This window comes from Sphaeramia orbicularis, chromosome 7, assembly GCF_902148855.1.
Source record: "Sphaeramia orbicularis chromosome 7, fSphaOr1.1, whole genome shotgun sequence".
Classification (NCBI taxonomy): Eukaryota; Metazoa; Chordata; class Actinopteri; order Kurtiformes; family Apogonidae; genus Sphaeramia; species Sphaeramia orbicularis.
The window spans coordinates 36,318,691-36,331,804 of NC_043963.1; the positions used below are offsets into that span (position 1 = coordinate 36,318,691).

General features: G+C 38.5%; 1 protein-coding gene across 1 annotated transcript in view; it reads right to left on the minus strand.

Moving 5' to 3' along the window:
* Window positions 1–13,114, minus strand: part of wnk3 (WNK lysine deficient protein kinase 3) — a 46,488-nt gene that overhangs the window by 17,640 nt on the left and 15,734 nt on the right. The window contains exons 4-12 of the mRNA XM_030138819.1: window positions 3,540–3,712; window positions 3,007–3,227; window positions 2,416–2,573; window positions 2,209–2,297; window positions 1,859–2,078; window positions 1,329–1,638; window positions 1,107–1,210; window positions 805–1,005; window positions 25–278 (exon numbers count right to left, since the gene is read on the minus strand). Coding sequence (XP_029994679.1) covers window positions 25–278; window positions 805–1,005; window positions 1,107–1,210; window positions 1,329–1,638; window positions 1,859–2,078; window positions 2,209–2,297; window positions 2,416–2,573; window positions 3,007–3,227; window positions 3,540–3,712 — 1,730 coding nt within the window. The remainder of the gene's footprint in view (window positions 1–24; window positions 279–804; window positions 1,006–1,106; window positions 1,211–1,328; window positions 1,639–1,858; window positions 2,079–2,208; window positions 2,298–2,415; window positions 2,574–3,006; window positions 3,228–3,539; window positions 3,713–13,114) is intronic.

Below are 13,114 nucleotides of genomic sequence, written 5' to 3' on the forward strand. Positions count from 1 at the left end.
TTGAACAATAGTTTGCTGAGGGATCATGACAGGCTGTGTTTGCTGGGGTGCTGTCTGGGGAGTGATGTCAGTGAGCTGCATGGGAGTGGCAGGGGGTTGGCTCTGTTGAGCGAGGGCACAATGGTCCCCGTTAGTCCAGCAGGATCACTGACTGACATGGATGTAGTGAGAACATTAATGGGTGCTTGTGGGGAAACAGGGGTATGTATGCCTGTGAGGGGGGTATTGACCCATGGGGAGCGGGTAGATGGAAATGTGTCTGCTGGGTATGTCTGTGGCTATGTAGTGATAATGACAGAATGATGATTGGTGTTGAAAGGAGAGGAAAAGGACAGTAGCAGAAAAATAGGTAAGAATAAGCTTTGGCAAGGAGCATCAATATCAACAAAGTGAATTTGACATTGCAGGGTTTCCCACAGTGCTTTATAGAGGAGGTGGGCTGCCTCACCTGATACACACCCAGTTTACATAAAATAAACTTACGTAAAACATTTACCTTCCGGTAAATAGAATAAGATGAAATGTCATACAGCAATTACGTAATTTAATTGAGAGAGGCTATAAAACCACCTGCACTAACTGTTCCTGGGAGAAACCCTGTATAGTACACAGTCAGTTGGTCAATTTCAGAGGATTATTAAGGATGATTTATGTCCGAGTAAACAGTTATTTGCATTAAAGAGCCAAAAGTATGAGAGAAGTGAGATTACTAGTATAAGTGCCAGTAATCATAGTATTAAAAGTAGTTTGAGTGTTTTTATGTTTTTCATTTTTTATGCAAGTTAGTATTATCCCCAATGTCACCTGAAAATATTGTTGAGGTACACTTGCTGATACCTGTGGAACCATGGTAGTGGGCTGCAAAAATGTCTGACCAACAGGCACCCCTTCACTTTGGCCTATGGACATACTCGACATGCTAACACTCTGACCAATAGGCACAGTTGGAACACCTCCACTTTCACCAATTGGGAGCATCTGAGGGTGAGGCAATGCTCCGGTGTTCTGTAGTTTGAGAAAAACAGTTCATTTAAAAAGGTTGTGACTGAACAGTAGTTACTAATAATCACTTTTGTTGAATTTATGAAAAGGTGAAAACAACTTACAGATGCAGCTGTGGAGTGGGTGTACGACTCCCCTTGTTGAGAGTATGCCTGGCTCTGTCCACTTGCATAAGATTCACAACTGGCTGACCCCATGCTCTCACCTTCTGAAGAAATTTGAATTAAAAATCATAAAGATGATGATAAAAACATAAATCATACACACTCGTAAAGTTCAACGATGTACACTAAACTTTTGGCTATATCACTAAAGTCTTACTCTACCTGGCAGGCTGAGCGTGGTCGAACTAAGAATGTGCTGTTGTCGGACATGCTGGTCAAATTCAGGCATCTCCTCAGACTCATGTGCACCTCCTGTCAGTCCAGCTGCCCTTTGCCCTAGAGAGGATGTGCCAGTAGGGTGAGTAAAGGTGTAGGAGGTGAGAGTGGAGTCTCTTCTTTCTTCAAAGCCTTGCTGCTGTTGGAGAACTTGCTGTTGCCGCCGCTCGCGTGACTTTTTGATCAGATTTACTCGGTCCCGAATGGATTTTCCCACCACCTTGGCATCACTCTCATGGAAGAAGCCTGATTTCACCTGTGATAACAAAGAGAGGAAATCAAAGAAAATGACATAGATGGAAAGTGAGAAAGACAAAATTATTCCCAGAAGTAGGTTTAGCAAGTATACGATGTAAGGAAATAGCTTTAAATGGCTGTTAAATGAGATGACATTTCTCAAATGTCTCAAAATTTTCTCCTTGGCTTCATTATCCAATAGCTGACACCCCCCTTTCTGACGTTTGCCTTTGTCTTACCATCTCTAGAGCCACCTCCTCAGCACTGTCATTCTCCAGGTCATAACTGAACTCAATGGCCTCATTGTCTTTGTGTTTTCCCTTGAGTTTCTTGGGCTCTTCAACCCAAATCCGAAGTGCCAAACAATCCTGGGTGCCTGTGTCTTCTTCTGCAAGCTCCACCCGAACCCCTGTGTCCTCCCCAAAGAATGCATGGTTCAGTAGGTCTTTGATGGAGAGTCTGTTGAGAATTAAGCATAATGAACAAAGTTGGATTAACAAAAAACCACAAAGTGTCAGACTATCCAATTAACTACTCAGGGCATGATTAGATTTTCATGCAGTACGTTATGAAATGAAAACCTGCTTACCTCTGGCTCTTGTTCTGACGAATGCAGCCTTCAATTATCTCTTTGATCTCTGGGTCATTCACTTTATCAAAGCTGGCTGGTTTTATACCCTACAAAAAAAGAAATACAATGTTTTAGGTTATATATAAATGGCTTAACAGATATGCATGCCTTCAAAGATAGACTCATGTCATACACACTTAAATAGACTAAGTTGAAAATACTCACACTTGTGACTTTGCGATAGATTTGCGCAGCATTTTGGCACTCAGAATAAGGATATTCTGAAGTAGCCATCTCCAGCATGCACATCCCAAAAGCATAGACATCAACAGACTCATCGTAGTGCTCCTCATACATCTCTGGAGCCATGAACTCTGGAGTTCCTTTTCAGAGGTAGAGAATAGATGCCAGTAATTATCAAGCAGATCAACCTTACTTCACCACAATCACTGCTTTCTATCTGTATATACCATCACATAACTGTCCACAGCACACTGTTGGCTTAATGTCAATAAACACTAATTATAACTGTGATAACAATCTTGCTGGCACTTGCTTTTACCTTCTAAGTCAAACTTTATTGAATTAAATTGTACTCGTATTGCCTTGCTTAAGTTGGCTCCTGGAGCCAGCATCTAAACATTGATCTCTGTTTGCATGAAGTGCAGCGGATATGGATTTCAGAGTGCGTCGATAATAATTTATAGTCTCACATAACTGTTACCCTGTGTAAAGACCGTTGCTGAATGCACAGATATATTCATTATTAGAACACAGTGCAGTTTGCTGATGTAGCTGTTACATTATGTAGCGTACCTATAACACTCTTGGCAAAAGAGGTCCTCATAAGGGTGGCCAGACCAAGGTCCCCAATCTTAACTGAGCCTGTAGGGCCTGTTATGAAGATGTTGTCACACTTAAGGTCCCGGTGGACAATCGGAGGAGTCCTGGTGTGAAGGAAGTGAAGGCCCTTCAGGATCTGCCTACACCAGCTCCTCAAGACCTTGGGTTTCATGACTTTAAAGCGTTTCAGGTAACTGAACAGAGACAAAAAATACAGGAACAGATCGTCAAATCAGAGGCACTTTGCAATCACATAATCACACAAACATATGATATGATTTTGTGTTGATAGCTGGGATAGGTTCCAGCACCCCTGCCACCCTCTAAAGGACTAAGTGGTTTGGAAAATGAACGAGGGAATGAATTCTATCTTCAGAAAGATATAAATGTCTTTTTTTCCAACTAGGTACCTAAGTGAAATCCATTAATTACATGTTCTCTTTTTTCTTATAAGCAGATATACACAGAATGACATGGTAATAATCATTGGAAGGTTATATACTAACGTTTTAAGTGTCCCTGAAGTCATGAGTTCAGTGACAAGAACGATGCACTTTTTGCCACGCAGCACGGACTCCCAGGAATCGTAGAAGCGAACAATGTTGGGGTGCTGGAGCCCTTTCAGCATCTCCGCCTCCTCCTTGAAGCGTTGTTGCTCTGCTTTGGTCAGCTTGCGGTCCTAGGAACAAAGGAACATGTCAATTTTTTTTCTTGATATTGGGATGAAAAGAAAATGTCTAGTGTCACACATCACATAGGTACTTTTTACTCTATAATGAATGACACATTCAATAGAAACACATATGCGACAGTAGCTTTTTCCATTTGATTTACAACTTGAATTTAGACAGCCTGGTTACTTCAGCAGAATGTCACATAATTCTTCTCCCTGACACAACACACCCATCACCCATCTGTGCATTAACACTTACTGCCACTAGATGGTATTAGTAATCCAGAGATTCAGCAGTGCTGTGACAACACCCAAGCCTTAGTTTTATAAAACACATTTGTGCTGCATCTGCCACACAACCCCAGTATGGCGGACAGAATGGACACAGCAGAAATCCAATTCACTGGCTCCGGCAGCATCCCCCAGGAACAGACGCAGCCAATAACACTTCAGTTAAACACCGGTGCAACGGCTATTTATAATAAGTAAGACTCATAAAATGCTGTGTTTTGCAATAAAGGAGTTGTGTAAAATCTGGTATCTTGTCTCATATAATGTCAGATGTATCTTATTATTAAATATTGCCTCCTTCTTTGTCAATATAGTGTTGGTATTTGCAACTTATCTTGTACTCAGGGAAGATATAAAGTACATATAAATAGGTATATAATGCATATAATATTAAATATTAGATTATTACAGTAGAAAAACTTAAACCCAATATTCAACAGTACTAGGATTATACAGTGGAGGAAATTCTTATTGGTTCTAGAAAGTCTGTGGGTATTTTTAGACATGTCACAAGCAACTGTTGTCTGCTATTTCCACGTGTACAAATAAAGCATTTCAGGTCTTCTGACCTTTGGTGATCTTGTGGCCGGGTATTTCAGGATGTTTTTCAATGACACAAGACAGTCTGAATACAAAATCTTATTTTTAAAAGCCTGTGACACCTAGTTCAACTTTTAAAGTTATGTAAAAGCCAAATATTGGGGGAAAAAACAAAAACCAAGAGTGTGTGTGGCTTTATGTCTGAAAGGGAGTCTGATGGCAGCCAGTGTCGTGTCACAAACAGACCTCACTATAAATAGAAGTCATCATAACACTGGCTTTCCACTGATCAATTCCATTGATGTTAAGTGTTTTGCTTTTCATAAAGCTCCCCAAAGGGAGGCACTGTCCAGCAGTTGTTTCAACATAAATAAAGGGATATTTCGGTTTTAATCTTTCTTTTCTTGTCTTTCCTTCATTCTCTGTCTGTGTTATTGTTTCATCTTTCATCTGGTTCACTGTCCTTTTCTGGAAACACTAGTTGAGGTAATCTCTCCTCCCTTCCCCCCTAAAGAGGGAAGTAACATCAACAAAATGCCTGCTCTTTGTTGTACAATTATGGTTAAAGCTAAATTACCCAGTACAGCCTGCTCTTGTGTCATGTTTTCATTATTTTAACAGCTACTGCCTCGTGTATTGTGTGAATGTGTACTTCCGCATGTGTTACTGTATCTATGTACCCCAATATGTGTAGGAGTGTTAAGGTCTCGGTGGTGCCTACGTCTGCCTCATCTACATTAATATTCTATCCACCTCATCATGATGGGGACTGCTGCCTGTGTTTGGGTGTTTCTGTCCTCTGTGTCACTCCTCAGTCAGGGCATCACTCTGGTTCACAGACTTCACAGTGTGACACACAGTGCTTGTCTGCATATCTCTGTCTGCTGCCTCCTCACCATCTATTTTGTCTCTCTTTGAGAGTTGCATCAGACAGCCTTTGGTCAGAAGAGGTCATTGGGAGTTCACACAGTGAAACTGTGTCTAGACAAAGTGAAAAACACCTACCCCCATGGTGCTTAGGCACTAACACACATGTGCAGACGTGCATCATTAGAGACAAGAAAGTAACAAAACCATCTCTTTCAATTAAGGCCACTTCAAGTGCTGCTGATGAGTCATTATGCGCAAGTCCTCTTATTATTGCCAAGGCTACCAAACACATCCAGATACATTTTTTGCTGTTTGGAGCAGCCAGTATGACAAGGTGTTACAGTAAGCACTTCTTGAATTCTTGAAGGTCATCATTTCAATAATTTTCAAAACTAAATTATATCACCTGAATTAAAATACACTTTACTGTCAGATATACAAGACTCAGAGAACAAAAAACTGAAAGTGCCCATTGTGAGAGGCAGGTCAGCCTTCCTCAAAGTCAACCATGCTGTTCTCCTTTTTGGTAATCTCAAAAACCAATACAGTCTAAATGCAGTGGAAAATACAGTAGAAAAACTTTCAAAAGAACAACTACGAGCCTTTCATGATCGTGGTTCCTTTTAATATAGACATTTGATAGCAGTTATCATTGTGTATACCTGTACACAAACACAAAGATTCTCTTGTAAGGTGGTACAAAAAAATAAAATTAATAAAACAAACCAGAAAGGCTCTCAGAGAGCACAGACCTCCACCAAGTCCAATAGCCCATTCTTCTTCTTCTGTTCCATATCATTAAATAAATAAAATAAAATAATGACTTATTGTTCCCCTCGTTTTCACCAGTGGTGCAAATGTTAATATAACTGTTACCATGGTGACAGGATTTAGTCAGCAATTGATGCCACTTGGTGGTTAGTTTACTTTTATTAAACTGTTACCATTCTAAGGTTTAAGTTAAACAGGGAGCCTCTAATGTTAAAGAAAGTGGAAAATAATTTGAACATTGAAAGAGGACACAAATTGTTTTTATACTTTAATGTCACAAACACTTCATCACTTTAATAGTTAAATGGTTCTACCTTTATATTTCTTAAATTTGTGACCATAGCATTTAAAGCCACAATAACCTTTCATTAAAGGTGCGGGAGACTTTCGTGACGAATTTTTCATCAAATCTGTAAAACCTCAGTCATAGCCTAAGTATCACGAATCTGTAAGTCTTTCTGTGATTACTCACCTGAATCTCTAGCATTATGGTGAACAATTTCAAAGTGCCATCCACCATAAACAAACCCGTGTGTTTATATTCAGAGCCGGGAGGTAACTCGGGCATCTTCGGAATTTTTTTGTCACGACATACATTGTGGGAAATGGAGGCTCACGCTGCCGCTGCAGGTAGCTGCGCGAACCTTCCTGCAGCAGCAGCACGAGCCTCCGTTCCCACAATGCACATCGCAACAAAAAAATTATGAAGATGCTGGAGTTACCTCCTGGCTCTGAATGTAAACACACAGGTTTGTTTAAGGTGGATAGCACTTAGAAATTGTTCATCGTAATGCAAGAGATTCAGGTGGTAATCACAGAAAGACTTACAGAGTCGTGATACTTGACCTTTATTGTGATAAATATTGCAACTGACTCACATGAAAAATTGTATCTGACTTATCATATCATGACATATCATCCATCCATAATTGGAGTCCCCTTTTAATAGATCACTTCCAATTTTAATGGCTTTATTCTCATCTTACTCCTCTACCAGGATTTATGAAAATCTTTACAGTAGTTTAACCATATATTGTCCTTGGGGTAAGTAATTATTAAGCATTAAAAAATATTGTTTTTTATTTTTCTAATCAAGATTCACATATATATTACTTATTCACTTCATAGGTTATGACACTGAATGGGGCTGTTTCATTAGAAGTTGAATATAACTGAAAAAATACCAATATCACCTTAAAAAACTAAATTCTTTCACAACATAAAAATATCAATAAAAAGGAAGAAGTAAGTAAAAGTTTCAGACAGAACTTTTTATATAGTTTGTGTGATTAATAATCAAAGTTAGTTTAAAGTTTACACAGTGCCTTTCAAGGTGCTTATTAAAATAACTTGGTAAACAGTCCATGACCTAAGAACTGGTCATGCAGCATGAGGTGTTTTTTGGATCAGACATCTGGTAGAGCAGAAGGTCGGGCTGCAGGTTAAGCAGCCTCATAAAACACCAAGGGAAATGTAAAGGATATGGGCTTACATGACAGATTTGGTGCATGGTGAGAAACCACTGTCATGCCAAAGCACGTGAGTTCCAAAAGATCTATTTTAACATCAAGTGTGTAAATATCAGGTATCATACAGATTATACAAGATGAGCTTCCAAGGTTAAACCGTTGTCTAATGGAGGACTGTGTCTAACCTATTTTGTAATACGTTTAGGTAGGTTCACCTACCACCAACAAACAAGGGGGTCTTATTTATGTACATTTATGGGCATACAGTGTGTACAGTCGTGTTGCAGGGTGACAGTAAGCATGTCAGCATTTGGACCTAGCGGGTGGCTAGGATTAGATTACTGTAAGCTACCACAGCTCAGACTAACAAGATAGATACTTGACAAGGGCTGGCCCATACCACAGATTAGAAACACAGGCCAGTGGGCCAAGTTCACTATACTTTACACATGCCCCTACTAGTCAGTGCATTGCATTAGCAGGTTCTTCCCAAGGTACGTGTAGAGCTTAGGTGCTGTATGGTTGTCATTAACTGACTTAACGTCCTTTTTAAAATGATTTTGGACGTATATTATTATAAGACTCAGAAAGCAGCTTGAAGAATCACAAAATAAATGTTCCAAGAAACAAGGTTCGTTAAGGCTATAATGGTATTTTTTTCTATCCAGAGTGTTGGTGAAATTAAGGAAGTCTAAGAGTTTATTTTTTTGTTTCTCCTGTTTAGGTGCTGTGCAAAAACACCTCAGCATGTGTGTGTCATGTGTTATAATGGTCAGAAGAACACCTGCATGTCTACTGGGCTGTAAATTGGCTTTTGAGAGATTAATGATATATTTTCAAATCAGCTACAGGACAATTACAATACAATTTCTAAGTGTTAGCCTATATTTTTTCATGTTGGTATTTTACACACTGTTGCAATGTGTTTTTTAAAAAGTTCTAATAATAAGAATTCACTTGTGGTTTAGCCCATTTTTATTAATACAGAGATAGAGTTAATGTCTAAAATAATAGAATGTGTTATCCATTGTGGAAGTGAAATTGTGTATTTTGCAAATCTTTCCTGAACAGTTTCAAGTAACTACATGGAAAAGGAAACTTAAAGTTTTACTTGTTGCAAGCCAAGTGTTTTATTTCTTTAAAATGGAAGGACACTCAAGGGCCTACACCTATTCAGTGGATTAAAGAAACAGCTTATAACCTTGCATTGGAAAAACTGATGAAAGGAAAGATTGAGGGCTTTTATAAGACCTGTACACCCTTTCTACAATTTATAATGGACTGAATATGTTAAGACAATTTTGTTAGAAACTGTCGGTTATATTTCGTGCACTGAGAGTATGATGCTGTTGTAGGGGTGTTTCATCGTTTAAATGTTTAAGTGTGTGTTATTGGTTTTTTTTTTGTATAACCTTCAAAAAATAATAACTATATTTGTGGAAAAAATACAGCAATATTTTGCGTCATTCAGCCTAAAAATTCAGAGGTATGAACTGCTGTCGATATCACCCAGACCGATATTACACCAGCATTTGCCTTGTTGACTCATGTTATTAGGGTGGTCTTTATTGCTATCTACGTTTAAAAGCACCACTACTGACATAGATGACTGAGAACACTATATACTCTATCATGAAACTGACCTTGATTTAATTCCCTTCAAGTGACCATATGTCATAATAATAATTGAATCAGAGGGCTGAAATGGTTTACGGGTAGACACTCAAACATTCAATAGCAACTGCATCTTTGTGGTCAGTTGGGTAATGACTAATGTGGTAGGACGGTATAGCCTAAGGGAGATTTGCCAACAGTGGCCCTGATGAACATGTGTCTGATCAGTTCGGTTGGATCAATTCCATCTGAGTCGACTCAGTACATTCAGTTTGTTTTTACTCAACAGGTCTTCCATAAAAAAAACAAGAATATCTTCAGCTCCTAAATTACTGCTGTTTGTTAGAATAAGGTAACAATTTTGACAAGGGGGCATAACCTCTGTAAATAATGCTGATAGGTTTACATTTTGCTATAAAGTCCTCACAGGTCTCACATAGTTATCTTATCTCCATAGGTCTGTCACCATCCACTGTGTTCTAGAAGGTTCTGGAAGTAAAAGCTCTTTGACTGGTTTGAACAATGAATCACACTTGTCTTGGGCAGCTTAAGTGCAGGATGCAGCAACATTGCAGTACAGCGCAGAAAACCTATTCATCAAGTGCATTGTTACTAAAATGAAGCAAGGATGTCAACTGATAAAATATGAGTTGTCAGAGAACATACATTTTTGGATATAAATGAGAGACTGCTCCAACTGTCCAGACCTGAACTAAACTGAAAAGCTTTGGAAATTAATCAAGAGGAAGATGAATGCTCAGAAACCATCAATCATGGTATTTTTTTTGCTCCAAAGGTGATATAAAGCTGCCAACAGTAATGTGAAAGAGTGGAGAATACACCAAGATGAATGAAAACTGTGATTTATGATTGGTTATTACACCAATGACTGGTTTATGAAGTCTTAAAAAAGAATTATGAACTTGTTTTGTCTGTAATATTTAAAGCCTAAATCACAGCAGTATTTTTTTTTGTATTTTTATCAGTTGTTATATACCATTTTCTGCAAATAAACGCACTACATGATAGTATTTTATATAGAATTTGGGAGAAAGGTTGTCACTAATTTGTATGACAAACAAACACGTTTATTTTCACTCTAACATATACTTATAAATTGTAAATCTGTGGTCTCTTAATTTTTTCCAGAGTTGTTGTCGAACATGAAGTGTACGCTTTATTCTGTAAGACAAAGAGTTAAAATAAGCATTGTCAACTTCTCTAATGACCTTAAAAGGATGAGCCCTGCCACTAAGAAACATGGCACGGTGTTTGTGACAGGAAGCCTCTAAGCTGGAATTTATCTGTAAATATAAAGGTCAAGCGTTTACAACCACTAAACCAAACATTTAAGGTAATCATCAGTGCTGCAGTCGATGAGACCTGAACATTGGTCTTGTTTAGCTAGTTTTATGAGTGCGGCTGGGTGGACTGAGCTGAGGTGGACCAGTCTGGGATGACTGGGTTGAACCAGTCTGGTTTCTGCCGCCCGAGTTATGCTGTCTGTGCAGGGTTTTTGTTCCAGCCTGACAGGCACCCACTGTAATTAACTCCCTGGATCACACTGCCATGCTCACTCACACAGACAAAAAGTGATGGAGGGAGAGTGGTGAGAGAGAGAGAGAGGAGAGAGAGAGAGAGAGAGAGAGGGAGGGAGGGTGAGAGACAGACACATAAGTGGCATATGTTTGACACAGAGTGTAACAGCACGCACACACTCAGTTAACACAAGACACAAACAGTCAATTGGGTGATGGGGATAAATGTAAGACTCGAGAACAGCAAAGGAGACATAAACGCTGCTCTTAATGACATGGAATTCCCAGGGAAGGGAGAGGAGAGAAGAAAGATGGGTGTCCGCACTGTGAACTTTAATTACCCCTCTTTCAAGCTGCATTTGGACAGCTAATCCCCTGGCTTCCCTCTCTTTGTGGACACAAGAGGAGAAGAGCTAGGTGCTCTCAGGCTGCAGTCTCACAGGACAGTGGGGATGACATCAAATAGAGCATTAGCCAATGCAAAATGCTTTTATATATTATGGTACAGGGACTGAAAATGCACTGTTGACCTCTTACAAGAATCTGTTGGGGGTTTTTTTACGAGAAAAGTTGATCAAGACTGGAAAGTTGCAAAAAAAAAAAAAAAAAAAAAGAATGTAATAAATGTAGGCATATGAAATTAGATCCATAAAATGAAGGTTTAAACTAAGGTCAAATAAATAAAATGACGGAGCAGGGCTGAAAAATTAATCTACACATACCTAAATTTTCAGTTTTTTGGATAAAGGTAAAATGTGTCACAAGGTACATTTAAAAACTCACTGATGCCCTGGTACAAAAATCATATTCCCTAGATGTCAAAAGAACTGACCCCAGATAAAATCACATTATAATAAAAAAAATTTCCAGTAAAAATTAACATTAACGACTATGATTCACATTTTTTTGCAGATCACCCCTGATATAGACAACTTTCTACATTTTTAAACAAACATATATATTATTAATTTATTTTTATAGTTTTTATTTTTCATTGTTTGTTGATACATAGTCACTCTACTTCTCATTTGCAGGGTCATGGTCAAGTTAACTTTATTAATACCCGTAGGTGGATTTGTTCTGCAGTAACAGGAGAGGGCATCTGCATTATATCACATCAAAACAAAACAAAACAAAACACAAACACAGACGACAATACAAATACACATGGGCAAGTATTCATAGAGGCTCACTGATCTGGACTCAGATAAAAATAAAATATCAAATAAATTAAGATACCAGGACAAAAAAAATGTAAAATTGTAGTCACCAGATGACCTCAGTAAAAGGTTAAAAGGTTAAGAAGAAGTACACAAAGACTTATTTAAAAAAACAAACAGCAACGTTAACCTGAAGACAAAATGTCAACTGTAATAAATAGAAATAAATAACTAGTAGATTCCACTAAAAGGTTAAAAAGGTTAAAAACTGCACAAAGCTATTCCTACAGTGTGTGGTCTTTGACCTTGGGACTCTAAGGGTGTTTGTTATTTGACAAAAATGGGCATTTTTTTGCATAATTTTGAACATATTATAGCATTCAAAGAAATGTCTGATTTCAAAAACAGTACATTTGTATACTGTAGAAAATATAAAATCCACATTTTAAGAAAAAGTAAAGGAGAGTTTCTCTGTTTCTTCAGCAAGGTGTTACATCAGTTCTTTCACGTACCCTTATTAATCTGATCACCATTAACTGATCTAATGCTTCCTTGCGTATTGTGACTAAGCTGTGTAGGGTGGTGTAAAAAGGGTCATGTGACCCAAAGGGACTATAGCGTTACGCTGAATGTGGCACTGGATCTGTCTATAAGCGTGTGACTAGGCCACAGCGGACCGTCTGTGCGTGTTTGTTTGTGCATGCATCTCTGCATGTGGTAACTTAGCATTAGCGACATAACTGCTCTAAAGGAGGGAGGCCACAGTAATCCTCTGCTTGGCTCATCATTCTCTCTGCCCCTTTCTGCCTCCTAAAGTATCACCACCTTTCTTTCCCACACAGTCTTTCGCCATCTCTATGCTGCAGATCTGTGTCATAATTTTTTTTTCTTACAACATAAATTCTACTCTGTTCTATTAACAAGCAAGTATAGATGCAATTGTTTCTGGGTAATTTTTGGTTGATATTTGGTAAAGCCTTCATAAACATAATCAGTAAAAAGCAGTTTTTCTCCATGAGATTTAATTTTACCCAGTGTATTTGTAGGGACTAAATTGGATATTGCAGATTCAATATGGGTACACAAATCAGCTTAAGCCTACTGTCTTTTCATTTTGAAAAACTGCTTTACCAGCTCAGATTTGCTCATGAGCCA